General features: G+C 38.7%; 1 protein-coding gene across 1 annotated transcript in view; it reads left to right on the top strand.

Moving 5' to 3' along the window:
* The first annotated feature begins 1,882 nt into the window (after positions 1 to 1,882).
* SEPTIN7 (septin 7) overlaps positions 1,883 to 15,670 on the top strand; it is a 106,827-nt gene continuing 93,039 nt past the window's right edge. Inside the window, exon 1 of the mRNA XM_065400019.1 lies at positions 1,883 to 1,979. Within this exon, the coding sequence (XP_065256091.1) occupies positions 1,970 to 1,979 (10 nt within the window). The 5' untranslated portion in view covers positions 1,883 to 1,969. The remainder of the gene's footprint in view (positions 1,980 to 15,670) is intronic.

Raw genomic sequence — 15,670 nt, 5'->3', positions numbered from 1 at the left:
ATTGTGCACAATGTACTTGCAAGATAATGTAGATTAGGGGCTCAATCCTGTTCTTTCACGCAATTTAATTGTGGATTTATAGCTCAAAAGGGGAAAGGGAAACTGAAAAAATAACCCGTGCAGCATGACCTGAAATCAACAGATCTGGGCTCTGTTGGAGCAAATGAGGAAGTGGGTTCTAGTATTGAGGACCTGTCACTGAAAAATCCATCATGAGCTTCTTCCCATTTAAATCGGGAAGCTCTATGCTGCGCATATTCACTTTTCTAGTTGTTTTTGTTCTCAAGTATTGAAGACCATATTCCTCTCTAATCCACTGGTGATTCAGAAAAGTGGTAGTCCGTAATAGACCAATATAGGTTGTTTTTAATTTTTGTGGGGACACAAGATTCCTCCACTCTCTATGGGAAATTACTGTTCCACCTAGGGTTTCTTCATAGCAGCAGGGCTGTCAAAGACTTTTTCACTGTGTGGTATGTAGAAGCTTTATTTGTCCTGGTCCTAGTGGGAGTGGGGTTGGGATCAAGCAACTTCTCCTCTACAGTATAGCATAGGGGTGAACACAGCAGCTTACCATCAAAGTGTAACACCCCCACCCCCAGCACAGTGTGATGGAACAGGCTCTCAGGCGCGCTCTTCCCCCCCCCCCCCCCCCCCGTGAGAGAAACAGTTTAAAACCATTTTAAAACTTGACATAAAGGATGAAACTAAACTTTCTGTCCCTTAAAAACAAGCCCCACCCCTCACACATCTGAAATGAACAGTCCTAAGGTTCCCTTAAAGCAACAGCAGGAGATACCAGCCATGTGGGTATTACTGGTTCTCAATCAGTGGTTCTCAACCTATTTACCATTGTGGGCCTCATATGCAGCTCTCTGTGTTACATGGACTGCACCCACTCAATATATATACTACCTGTATGGCCCTTAGGATGTCACATGGGTCACAGCTGTGTGCTGATTGGGCTGCAAGTGGCCAGTGGGTTGAAAACCACTGATCTAGTTTGAAGAAGGGGTAGGATTAAGCACCTGCAAAAGCCTTTATTAATAGGTGGCAAAATAGGCACTGACAACACCCACATCCTTCCCAACTCTCCCTACAAAAGGCATCCTTCTGAACTACTGGTGAGGAAATGGAGACTTATGTCACATCTACAGTAGGTTTTTTTTGTACCAGTACAATCACACTGAACTAGCTGCACTAGTGATGATCCCATGTAGAAGTGGTGCACTGGTGTGACTTGCCTCAGTTTCAGATTGGGCTAAATTGCACCAATGCAAAGGCATATCTATACTAGGAGTGCTTTACTGATATAGGAATACAGGTAAAGTAGATCAGCAAAGTGCTGGTAGTGTGGATGCAGATATACTGATACAAAGTGCAGTTTTGCCAGTCTCATACCACCCCCCACAAGCAAAATATTTTGTACCATTAAAAGTGCATCTTTTCTGGTATAACTGCATCCACAGTAGGGACTTCTGTTGACAGTTATTTCAGTCAGGGATCACACCTCTTCACACTCGATCAAAATAACATGACGGCAGAAGTCTATAGTGCTGACATGGCCTAAGTCACTTTTTATATTGTTGCAGTGCCATGTATACTGGGAGTTTGCACCAGTACCACCCCAATGGTATAGCTATAATTATGCAAAATACCATTGTAGACAATGGCTGGCTATCCCCCACTCCAGTCTTCTGCCTGGTGCTGCAGTTTACTAAATTGTCTACAATTTAATGAATAAACATCTTGATTTAAATCAGGATTGGCATAACAGTTGTACAGATGTTAAAAGCTAATGAAGATTAGTCTGAAGTGTATTAAAAAATTACAAGCATTTCTTTTGACTATTTAAATGTCTTTGTTTTTGTATTAGCAACAGAAGAACCTTGAAGGATATGTGGGGTTTGCAAATCTCCCAAATCAAGTTTACAGAAAGTCTGTGAAGAGAGGGTTTGAATTCACGCTCATGGTAGTAGGTGAGTTGTTTTCTTTATGCATCTAATTGGTGATTCACCTTCCCCAAAAGAATTTGGAGTAACTGAAGTTTCAGCTATTCATGTGTTTACCTCATTTGTGAAAGCTAATTAGAATGTATATTATACTTAACATTTTTGTTTTTTAAAATGTTAAATTCTAAAGTGTTTTTTTAGGGCATACCGTCCAGTTGAACATTCATTTTTTTGTCTTCTGTTACATAGGCAGATGAATAGGGATAGAAAATGGGGAAGATAAAGAGCCTTCAGCAGAGAGGGGGTGTTGTGCTAGCCTATGCAGAAACATTAATGTAGATCTACTGAAAAGTGTCTGCAAACATGATGTAGTGGAAGTCATTGAGGTCTAGAGCTCAGCATCATGTGTGTTCAGTCTACAAGTAAAAATGTTTTTTAGTTGTCAATGGAACAGTTTCAGCTGGGGATCTGAAAGTCTAGCTGGATTCCTTCCTTCTTGCACATCCAGTAATCAGGACCCTGTGTATCCTGTGTTTGTGGCACCAAAATTTTGCTACAGAATCCAAGCCTTCATGTAAAGAAACATTTATAGTTTGCATGATGGCAAACAAAAACAAATACTGTATAAGCTGATAGTGTTTTTTCCAGTGACTTCAGAGATCTTGAAACAACCACAGATACGTGTGGCTAATCCTGCTCATTACAGTGGGATGGTAAAATTAACAGTTGGTCTTCGGCATATGAGTTAACTTTGTTGGTCACTTTAGATGGATGTTTCTGCTAATGAGTTTATCCCATAATGCTAAATTACCATCCATGCTGTTTGGGTGTCAAACTTTCATTTTCCCCCTGACTATATGTATGATGTAGCTGTGTGATCAAAGTTGAAATATCTGCAGTACCTTGGAAACTAAATATGAGGTTAGTGTAAAGCTGGGTTGTTTTTTTTAAAGATTAAAAAAAAAAAAAAAACAAGGAGTGCTGTACTGATTCTATTTTAATGTTTATATAAAAATCCCAGCTTGTGAATTTAAATGACGCTGCCTCACAACAGGTAGTTTGCTACAGAAACCATTGACCATGCCCCACTGCTTTGTTAATTTGATGAAAGATAGTGTTACTTTTCTGCTGTTTAGATTTGAACCAAATTGCTGTCTTAACTGTTGGATGTGTAACTGAGTTAACAGGGCAGGTACAATTAAAAAAAAAAAAGTATGCTTTAGTGACAGGTAGCTGTTCAGTCCTGCCCTCATTCCTTGAACTTGAAATCCTGAAGTGGATCAAAAACTACTTAGCTTGCTTGGATTTTGCTCACGTTTTTGTAACTTTGTGATGAACAATGTAATGAGTAGAAATTTTAAAATGGGCACATCCTGTAATAGCCAACTGTCCTTGTTCATCAGTACTTCCATCTAACTTGTAGCTTGATTAAATAATACTGAGACACTTATTGGTTAATCAATTGAACTGATAGCTTGTGTAATCATTGTGTCCCTATAAGAGAATGTGCACAAGTATAGTACCCATTGGTTGAGTTACAAATCTAGGTCAAATTGGATCTAACTCATTACAAATCACTGTTCAGGGAAATGAAGAATGTGAGTTGGAATAACACAATTTGAGTTTGGGGCTTATTTAAAAGTTCCATTATAAACATGCATTCCGCTGCATAACTTGTCATGAAGCACAAAACCCCATTTGGTCTTAGACCTCTACCAACCAAAAATTTATTCATTTTTCAACATGTAAAAGTTAGGAATCATGCTGTCCTTAAACAAGGATGAGTTCAGAAAATAATCACGCTATACAGAGACTGTCTTCATAAGTTTGTAGTTGCTGAGAGGTGAAAATTGGCAAATTCATTTAATAAAATGGGATATGCTTATTCTATAGTCACTATTTTAAAACCATAACTTTTAAATCTCATGGAAAACAAATCTCTAAGAACCAGCAAGCTGTACTTTGTTAGTATCTATCTCTGTTCCTCATGACTCGAAATCTTCAGCATCTAAAGCAGTTTTCAGTGCAGATGCATTCAGAGGAGTGCTAAAAAAAAATATTGGTGGTTAGTTAGGAAACTTTAATCTAAAAATTAGATTTGCAATAGGAGGTTGACCTGAAAACTAAGAAGTGAAGCCTTGCAATTACTGACTTTGTTTTTAGTATCAAATCTTTGTACTTCCTAGTATGGATTCACATTCCATTCTGGCAAATGATCAGAACTTCCATTGGCAGGAAGTTAATACATTATTGTGCACAGACCATAAGTGCTCTCTGAAAATTTGAATGATTTCCTTGATGAGAGGTCATTAAAAAAAAATTACCAGGTGTTTCATAGACTTAACTTAGTCTGAATGTCAGAAGTTGGTCTTCGATTGGATGAACATATTCCCTATAACACTAGGTCAGTATTTAATGTGGAATAGTACACAAACCCATATGGTACAGCTACAGCATATTTTTCACTTTATTTCCTGCCATGTTTGACTCCAGTGTAGTAGAAAACAATTAGAGCCTTTTAAAAGAGAGCCTGCTGAAACAGAATGTTTTAATTTTTTTTTAACAATAGAATAGGAGGTTTTTAGACAAGTAGTAGTAGAAAGGTAAAGCTTAATTTTTTTCAACAGTTCTAGTCACAGATAAAATTAGGAATACTTAACTACTTTAAGAAGTATTGTAACAATTGTGAAATGTATTAAGCCTTTTAAATAGAATATGAGGTGGAGAGGAATTCATTCTGAGATTTCCAAGTAATGCATTTGGAAAGCTTTTGATTTAAGAGAGAAATTCCCCTGGATCTTCCAAATATGAAGGATTCCAAGTATCTCTTTTAAACATAAAGATGATTATGAATCTATTGCAACATCTCATTTTGTTTTATAACTCAACTATGACAGACTCCAATAATCTTGAAATATGGATTGTCACTTATTTTTGTACATTGTCTAATACAGGGGAGCACTGACTTGATTTGAAGCATCTAGTCATTACCATAATGTAAATGATTAATAGTAAAGAAGAAACTCTATCAATGGAATATGTTGGACTAATATAAGCTTCTGAAACTTGAGCAACTCAAGTTACTAGCATATATTTAGATTTGTTTGTGGCCGAGTATTAGCTGATACATTTGGAAAAGATAGTATATATGCTGCATAATGTTGTCTTGTTGTTTAGAATGGCCCTTTGGAAGCTTAACTAAAATATTTCCTAATTTTTTCCTCCCTCATGGATGCATGCTGATTTGTTACCGTGGGGTTCCACATAAGTGCCTGCTGGCTATATTTTATTTATAGATGCTTCAAAGTCAGTGTATTATCCATTTGTTCTGGAGTGAAAAATGCAATGTGGAATTGCCAAACAGATACAGGGACATAAAGTAGGTCATGTTTGGGGCTTGCAAACCTTGAGTGTCTAATGACTATTTTCATATGTTCTATAGATTTGAAATCATAGATTGCAATTTCCTGTTAAAATTATTTTCCAATTGTTCAGATAGTCTGGAATGAACTGTTAATCTTATAAATCTGATCTCCTCACCAAGGTAGTTTAAAGCTAATCATTTTTCAATATTAACTACATTATTTTGAGGAAGAAGAGCAAATGTTTCAGGTGTTTGGTAGCCAGGTTAGTTTCTGATTGATTGTGTGGTAGAAAAGATCCACGGCTCAGTTTAACTGCATGTGATATGTCAAGTTGTCATACATCCAAAATGCAGGACATTTAAAAATAAATTAAATCACTATATACTAACTATCTTAAACTCCATTTGCCCAGCGTGGGTAGGAATCTTTTGCTAAGTGAGTGCTATCAACTTCTGCAGAATCTCACCTTTCTTCTAAAATTTTGGCATGCTTACAGTTGCAAAGAAAACCTTCCAAATATGAACTGAGTGTAAACTGTGAAGTGATGTCATCATAAACCTGCAAAGTTAGCTCTATTGTCAGGATGATGGAGCTGTCACTCCTGTGTGGGAGCTCTTAATTGCTGGCTGCTGTTGGAATGGTTGCACACATGGGGCGTGCAGAGGCACTGAGTGTTAGGTTTAGGGTCCCCTGCTCTCTTGCATCTCCTAAAACGGGATGCCTGTGGGCTCCCCAGTCTTCCCATCAAAGGAGTCTGTAATCAATCTACACTTAAGTGTTTTGGGAGAACTTTCAGCATTAATTTATTTGTGGGAGAGGTAGCATACATTGTTTGGGGGACGAGGAGGGGAAGAGTGCAGAAAAGTGGCCCACCACTGTTCGGTTTTTTGGAGATAGTATTAATTTCTTGTGTACATGTTTGTGGAAAAATTAATTGATATCAGTGCTTGCATCTCCAATTCAATGCCTGACCCTACAGAGAGTTTGGCCAGCAGGAGAGTGAGATCTTTAGGCCCAATCAGCAGGACATACTTGACTGGGTAGGTGTAAATTGGGAGGGACATGGCTTAAGACACTGGTGTATTTCAGCTAGGAGAGTGGGTTTAATTATTGGGCATCTTGGTGTTAAAACATTTTTAAATTCTGTAAATGCAGAATCAATTTCTTTGAGGTTACAGAACATATTGCATTAAAATATGTAAATGTGCGGTAACTGAGAATAACTTCATCCCATAAATGGTAATTTTTACTATAAAGTGTATATATGATTAGAAAGTAGGGTCTGTGTAAGCTTTTCACATTCTACTATTTTAGTGACATTTTAAAATTAAATGGAATTATTATATACTTACAAGAAGTCATTATTTTTTTAAATTGTATTTGGCCTCGGTTAACATTAATAGGTTGACAAGTTATTTGAAACTTACCTGTATTTTCCCAATAAGTACAATTGCATTGTTTCCTTTTAGAGTAGCTCTAAAAACATTTAATTATAAGCTAGACCAAAGTAACCCAAATTGTTCTCCTTAATTGACCACTTGCATTTGAAATTTGTTCTGAAATTAAAGCATCTGTGTGGAAAACTAGGGGAAAAAAATTGAGGTGATATCTATGCTATCCTGTTCCAATCCTGCAAGGTTATGTAACTGAAATGGTGTTACATTTCAGTTCACTGTGGAACAACAAAAGTAATTAGACATCCCTTAGGCATAAGACATAAAGCATATTAAAAACAGAAATATAAACTCATAATCAAATTAATGTTCTGTGCTGGATGTCTTTGAAATTAAGTTTTATAAATACGGTTTCAGAAGGGTTACGTCTAAGGGTCAGGAATAAAAGCATTCCACAAACTGAGGCACACAGGTGTAAAAATCTGAACAATATCCATTGTCTCTGCAGACCCCAGTCTTCAGAAGTCCCATATGTTTTCAATAGTCCATAAGCTAAACCCTAAAATAGAGTCCATTGGTATCATTAGGTGGGCAAAACCTCTTCCTGAGTTTTGGATAGCTCCATGTCAGTGGATAATAAAAAGTTATGGTGGACCTTCCTGCAGAATAGATTAGTGGTAGAACGGAACCTATTTTTGTTGTTGGAAAAATTCCTTATATGCAAATTTTTGTTATATAATTTAAATGAAAGTTAACACACTTTGATTATATTTTATTTAGCACATTGTTCATTAATAAGCAAAAAAGAGTATTTTGGTATGTTAGACATTAATTTCAAATCTAAACCTACAAAATATATAATTAAACCACTTCTGCCATCTAAATACCACATAATGTTTTTTGAAGCTTTTTCAATGCTACTAATGTTGTATGTTCTGCCATAACATTGAGTGACATATCAAGCCTACAATAATATAAAATGGGTAACCTATTAACAATCCAGTGTTCCACATCTAACTGTAATGTCATCATCTGAACTGTCCTCCATACTAACTTTCACATCCTCCTCATTCGTGTTTTCATTTATTTTCAGCCTACATGCTGGAGAGCATTTGAGTCCATTTGCAAGGCACTAGAAAACAGGGAGTTTATATTCTGTATTACATTTACAAGCTACCAGCTGCAACACTACTTCAGGGGCGGGTGGGCCTTTCATCCATTCTGTTGTCAGTTCACCCTCCTCCATGACCCAGCCATGCCATGTTTCAGGGCTGGGTATGACAGGATACTTCTCCAGGCTCCTACACCAGACAGCAGTCTGGTAATTGGCACACAAAACATGAAGTTAGTGGAAGTCTTTCCATGGAGGCAGCTAGCTAGATTCAGCATCTCCCTTCTTAGCATAGAACAGCTGGTATCTTAGCTCATTCCCCTCTGTGATATTTGACCAAGCTGCATACGTTCTATACGTGAATTTTTGAAGAAGAGAGAGATCTGCAGACAAGACTCAGTGTTGCCCTAGCTCTGCCAGTGCTCTCTGAAAGAGTCTCTTCTCTGGTGATCAGCTTTAGGCCAATCACTTCCCGACATTCTGCAAAATGTGCTAACAGAATCACATCCAGTGAATGCATGCATTCCTAACATGGGTGTTCAGACATTCTAGTCTGCCAATGTTGCTTGCTTCTATATACTTCATGCACTTTTTTGATACCACATCTTATGTAGATTTTGCTGATGTCCCTGAAGAGAGGAAGAGTAAGAATTACCACATCAGTGTCCACAGATACAATAACTCATTCATGGTTCTTTGATGCATGCTTTGCATGTAACATAATCAGAGTGTAAGTTAAGACTATAAGTTCAGAAAGTTTGATGCCCCTTCTCTGGTTAAACTTGTTACAATCTTTCTGGCATGTCACACTGTTTTCTCACCTAGTTTCTCCAGGAAATGGGGCTTTTTCAATTAATCACGTAAGAACTTGATGAGAGCAGTCTTGCTGGTATAACATCCAAGAACGCTGTGCCTCCATTATTGGATCTTGTAACTAGATATAATGTTGTTCAGTAGTCCTCCAGGGCCAGACCTTCTGTTTTCCCTCTCTGAATTTTTAATGGAGATATTATTTTACACATCAAAGATCATATCTATGCTGTTGTTGTCAGTTCCAGTCTTCACGACTGACAGACGTGCTCTGACAGATCACTATATGTTTTGTTCTCAATATTTATTTTCTGTACAAGAGCCATTCCATTTATGATGCAGGCAGAATGACTAGGTATTGTCAGCTGTTGTTACTCTTTTCCCCCCCCTCTTCTCTCAAGATTCCTTGCCAGGGCTGCTTTGTCTTCCTCTTAGGGCTGGTCTACACTAACCCCCCCACTTCGGACTAAGGTACGCAAATTCAGCTACGTTAATAACGTAGCTGAATTCGAAGTACCTTAGTCCGAAGTTACCGCGGTCCAGACGCGGCAGGAAGGCTCCCCCGTCGATGCTGCGTACTCCGCTCGCCGAGCTGGAGTACCAGCGTCGAAGGCGAGCACTTCCGGGATCGATCCGGGGCACTTCCGGGATCGATCCGGGATCGATTTATCGCGTCTTAACCAGACGCGATAAATCGAACTCAGAAAATCGATTGCTTACATCCGGACCCGGATGTAAGTGAAGACGTACCCTTAGTACTGTCAAAGTTGGAGAGAGCCAAGGGCAGTGGTCCTAAGGGGTGTTGCAACACTTCCCTCATGTCCAAATTCCTCCTTGCTGCTACCAAAAGCATATGGCCAAAAAACCTTGTGATCTGCCTTTTATATAATCTTCTTTGAGGCTTTTGTTTTACTGGATTTCTGTGTTGTTGCATGTCTTCAGTTTTTGCTTTGGCAGACTGTCATAGATGTTCTGGGTTGGCTGCACTGTTTCTAGCCAGTTACATGTCAATGCTATGTATGCACCTTCTCCTTTCTCATTTGCATGTAACAGATCCTCTCAAATGCCTGCAGGAGCTACAGAATCGGTGGAGACAGCCTAACTCATTTGTCTCTGAAAAGGGATTGACACCGTCTTCTCCAGTGTATCCGTCTGTGACTTCACATCCTTTTCAACTCTCTGTATGCCTGATGGTTCTGCATGAGATATGCCAGGTGTTTAGACCTTGATAATTTGTCTTATTTTCCTCAGACAAGTACTTCTGCACCCTCCCCAGCTGTAAGACCGAATCCTTTGGTTTTGCCTGCTGTCTGTGTGCCCTTATTGACAGTCTCTGCGATGGCTTGATCCCCAGTGGTTTGATAACCTCATCTGTATAGAGAAGCCTCCTTTTTTTAAAAATTATCATACACTTCAGGACGTTCTATTTCAGCCATGTCATTTGTGTGTAGTATACTAACAGACATCTTGCATAATTCTGCTTGTCTTAAGCAAAGTACCAGGGTATCATTGCTCTTACCATTGCTAGGTGAAGAAGCCAGTCACCTTCTCTGGATGCTCAAATAGGCCCAAGAGCCACCTCAACCATATCAGTGTAGTTAATCCAGAATGCTGATAGCTTGCCATTTTCATGCTTCAAGAAGTTCAGGTGTGTGTTGAAAGCTGAAAGATCATCAAACATCTGTCCTATGTTTGGACATCATTCAGCTGTTCCTGTGTAGTATTGCTGCACAACTTTTCCATCTGGATTATTGTCATTGGGGCTCTAAGTGAATCAGGTGGTGTTCATTCAGATATAAAAGCAGGGCCTCATACACTGATTTATGTAGTCTGACAGCTCAATTGTAGTTTTGTCCCTCCAGTACACTGCTGATGGAACCTTCAGCAATAATACTGAACTCAACTGTAGGACCAACATCCTAGAATCTTACTTACATGTACATTTTCCATGGAAAGAGGCCTAACTCCACCTTTAAGCTACCATGCAGAAAGGACCACCAGTATTTTTGTAGTGTGTATGCATGGACCTTTCAAAACTAGGTGGGAATTTGCCAACACAGACTGGTACCAAAAGTTGTCTGTCTGGCTCATGGATAACAAGTATGAGATATAGAGGACCTGAAGATGGTTGAAGTAGTTGAGAACCTAGTTGAATCTCATTTCTCACTGCATCTTGTTCGGAGTAAAGTGCAAGGCAAAGTTCCACTTCTGAGAACATTTTCTGAGCCCATTGCATTCTGCAGTCATGTTGGTAGCTCACAGTAAAGCACATCAGTTTAACCTGAGTTGTTAGTAAGATGGACCTCATCCAGTCTAATTAAAATGGTAGTTTACATTGACTAAAATATCACCTTGACCATGCCTGACACTTGTGTTCAAGTTACCTTACATAAAATCTGATCTTTAAACTGTTGTATTACTGTGAGTAGTTATTTTGGTTGGGATTTTCATAAGTGCCTATGACTTGAGTGCAAGTCCCCTAGACTTTCAGTGGGGCTTGCTCTCCTATGCCCAGAATGACTTCTGCACCTCCTTTAAGATGTTACTAGGCTAGATAGCAATTAGGGCTGCCAAGTGGTTAAAAAAGTTAATCACAATTAATCGTGCTGTTAAACAATAATAGAATAGCATTTATTTAAATATTTTTGGATGTTTTCTACATTTTCAAATATATTGATTTCAATTACAACACAGAATACAAAGTGTACAGTGTTCACTTTATATTTATTTTTGATTACAAATATTTGCACTGTAAAAAACAAAAGAAATAGTATTTTTCAATTCACCGAATACAAGTACTGTAGTGCAATCTCTTGATCATGAAAGTTGCACTTACAAATGTAGAATTATGTACAAAAAATACTGCATTCAGAAATAAAACAATGTAAAACTTTAGAGCTTACGTGTCCACTCAGACCTACTTCAGCCAATGGCTCAGATAAACAAGTTTGGTTACAATTTGCAGGAAATAATGCTGCCTGCTTCTTGTTTGTCACCTGAAAGTGAGAACATGCGTTCGCATGGCACTGTTGTAGCCGGTGTCGCAAGATATTTACATGCCAGATGCGCTAAAGAGTCATATGTCCCTTCATGCTTCAACCATCATTCCAGAGGACATGCGTCCATGCTGATGATGGGTTCTGCTCGATAACAATCCAAAGCAGAGCGGACCGACGCATGTTCATTTTTATCATCTGAGTCAGATGCCACCAGCAGAAGGTTGATTTTCTTTTTTGGTGGTTCTGGTTGTGTTTCCACATCTTGAGTGTTACTCTCTTAAGATTTCTGAAAGCATACTCTGCGCCTCGTCCCTCTCGGATTTTGGATGGCACTTCAGATTCTTAAACCTTGGGTCGAGAGCTGTAGCTATTTTTAGAAATCTCACATTGGTACCTTCTTTGTGTTTTGTGAAATCTGTAGTGAAAGTGTTCTTAAAATGAACAACATGTGCTGGTTGAGTCATCATCCGAGACTGCTATAACATGAAATAAATGGCAGAATGTGCGTAAAACAAAACAGGAGACATACAATTCTTCTCCAAGGAGTTCAGTCACAAATTTAATTAATGCATTATTTTTTTTAATGAGCATCATCAGCATGTCCTCTGGAATGGTGGCTGAAGCATGAAGGGGCATATGAATGGTTAGCATATCTAGCACATAAATACTTTGCAATGCTGGCTACAAAAGTGCCATGCGAACACCTGTTCTCACTTCCAGGTGAGGTAAATAAGAAGCAGGCAGCAGTATCTCCCATAAATGTAAACAAACTTGTTTGTCTTAGCGATTGGCTGAACAAGAAGTAGGCCTGAGTGGACTTGTAATCTCTAAAGTTTTACTTTGTTTTGTTTTTGAGTGCAGTTATGTAACAAAAATAATCTATATTTGTATGTTAAACTTTCACGATAGAGATTGCACTTACAGTACTTGTATGAGGTGAATTGAAAAATGCAATTTCTTTTATCATTTTTACAGTGCAAATATTTGTAATAAAAATAATATAAAGTGAGCACTGTACACTTTGTATTCTGTGTTGTAATAGAAATCAATATATTTGAAAATGTAGAAAACACCCAAAACTATTTAATAAATTTAAATTGGTATTCTGTTTAACAGTGTGATTAATTGCGATTAATTTTTTTAACTCAAAAAAATTAATCCCGATTTAATTGTGTGAGTTAATTGTGATTAATCGACAGCCCTATTTGCAGTATATTTTCCTTTTAGTTGCAGCTATGAAGAGCAACAAAATCTTGGCTTCATAGTTCTTTCCAGTGTTAGAAACACCTCTTGCTTAGAGTTTCATTATGACTTTTGTCTTGTCCTCTGGTTTAGCTGCATGTACAATTGTAAATGTTAGATGTTCAGACTTGGTGAGTTTGGATGGTTTGTGGCTTGGGCTCTTACATATCTTTGCAGCTACAAGCATATGTGTTGTAAATTGCTGTCTGCACACAGTCATGTGACTTGCTGCAAGTGCTTTCTCTGCAGTTCCTGTTGCCTGAATAGGTTTTCTGTAGCTCTTGTCTGACTCTAAACGCTCACTTCAAATCTCAACCTATGTATCTGCCTCTTGTATTACTTTGCATTTGTGCTTATCCTAGCTCTGTAGATAATTTTTGGGTTCCAGCTTGTGGGAAAGATGATGTACCCCATACTGTGGGTATTGAATATACTTAAAAATTAAATGAAGTTCAAAGTCAAACTTAAATTTGACTATTTTAGGCTTGGACTCTTATACAAAAGAACACGTACAGACTTGAAAAGAGCCAAAGTACAGTCTTTAGTTTTTAAAACAGCACTTTTGTAATTTAAAGTGTCTTTTTAATGGAAGATGCATAGTTGCTGTAAGTTGAGTTAGGTTCTTCTGGTACTTGTCCATATTTCGGTTAGAATTGCCCTCTTAAATTGTTCACCTTGGTATATAGCTTCCTTAATGGAAGCCAGCAAGTGTATCAAAGGAGCTATTCTACCAAAAGATGAGTGTAACAAAGGTCTCAAGCTATTTTGAATTGTAACTTGTCTATTTAAATTTGGTTCAACGTGTCATTTCAACACTGATCAGGCTTTAGCTTTGCCAGTCACCTTCAGGGTGTTTTAAACAAAACATCTTTAAATTGCTAAAATATTCTTTGAAAATTAGCTGTTGATTATTCATTTCCTAGTATTTAAAAAAATTTACATTGAAATCAGTTCACTTTCCATGCCTGTCTACGCTAAACCTCTAACACTTGACCACTTTAAAATACTTTTAAAACCAGGTTTTAAAATGGTTCTGCTAACTGTTAAAGGCCCAGTGTGAAGAGCTTAATTGAGCTTATTTGGGAATAAGTGGATGGGAAATAGTTATCTAGGACTGAAAGTTTTTACTCTTCCTATTATTTGTGCTATTGTAGCAGCTCTAGTCCTGGGGCAGGATCCTGTTGTGATATTTGCTTTACAAACACACACAACAAAGACAGTCACTGCCACAGCCTATGTCTAGGCTCATGTGATCAGGACTTTTGCTTGATGCAGCAGAGCTGGAAGAAATGGAGGATTGAGATGCTTGTGCTGGTCTTCTGCTACTGTTGTGTTGCTGATGCCCACATAGAATAATTCTAAATCCAGAAGCAAAACCATTAAATCTTTCTGGGGATGGTGAGGGGGGATAATCATGTGGGGAAATAGTCTATGAAGAGGATAGGAGTGGATAGGGCACTGGATTGGGGGGTTCTGTTCCCACCTCTGCCTCTGACCTCCTGTGACTTTGGGCAGGTCACTCCACTTCTGTCTTCCTTAGGGTTTGTATCACCACCCATCAGTATAGTATCTGAGCATCCCTCCATACTTTTCTCCCCTCCCCTCTTTTTCTGTCTTTTTGGTTTAGACTGTAAAGTTTAGACTTTTTGGTCTCGACTGGTTTAGACTCTTTAGGGCAAGGATTCTTACTACACCTCTACCCCGATATAACACGAATTCAGATATAACGTGGTAAAGCAGTGCTCCGGGGGGGGGGGGGGGGAGGGCTGTGCACTCCAGTGGATCAAAGCACGTTCGATATAATGCGTTTTCACCTATAACGGAGTAAGATTTTTTTTGGCTCCCGAGGACAGCGTTATATCGAGGTAGAGGTGTATATGTACATGCCTAACACAATGGGACTCTTGTTTGGAAGCCTCTGTACCCTACTGCAATAAAAATAAAAGCAAAAATTTTAAAAATATTTACATACAAGTTTTATTGAATTTATAAGGAAGATATCAGAACTGATTCCAAATTCTCTTGCTTGAGAACACTTAATTTTAGTTACATTAGGCCCTGTGCCACTCGTTGCCTTGGGCCTTGTCTACATAGGGGATTAATTTTTGCACTGTGACACCCACTAATTGGTGCACAGTACATAAGTCGTAGTAATTGCATGCACGTGACTCAGTTTGCTCCATTGTGTGTACACAGTAGAGCTTGGGGCACACTAAGCACATGGCATTCTGGGACAGTATCCTATGGGCCTTTGCTTTGATGCTGAACAGTGTGTATTCTGGATTTTTTTCTCACTGCATGCTGTGGCATATATAGTGGAAGTCAGATGGAAGCTAGTGGAATTCTAGGTCTTGGGGACAAATTTTAAAAATCCCATGACTTTGCTCTCCCATGCTGATCAGGGACACAACCCTATGCTCCAGGTGTCCCTAAACCTCAGACTTCCAGAAGCTGGGACTGAATGATAAGGAATGGATCGTTTGATAACTGCTCTATTCTGTTCATGATCTTTGACGCATGAGGCACGACCACTGTCAGAAACAGGAGAGTGGGCTAGATGCACCATTGGTCTGATCCAGTGTGACCATGCTCATCCTTCTCTTTTCGGGGGGGGGGGGGGAGGGAGACGGGAACTAGTGCCATTTTTGAATTGCTGTCAGCCAGCATGGACCCAGCAATGCTCTGTGCTACTGTGTTTGCAACTGTAAATACGCAGAGTCTGTTTGGGCTTTATTTGAGCTCTTGGAGACAAGTGGCTTTGGTTTTGAACTTCACCCATTGCACCACCAAGCAGATG

The sequence above is a fragment of the Emys orbicularis genome, chromosome 2, assembly GCF_028017835.1.
Source record: "Emys orbicularis isolate rEmyOrb1 chromosome 2, rEmyOrb1.hap1, whole genome shotgun sequence".
Classification (NCBI taxonomy): domain Eukaryota; kingdom Metazoa; phylum Chordata; order Testudines; family Emydidae; genus Emys; species Emys orbicularis.
The sequence above is the reverse complement of the archived record's forward strand: the minus strand, read 5'-3'. Positions and strand labels throughout refer to the sequence as shown.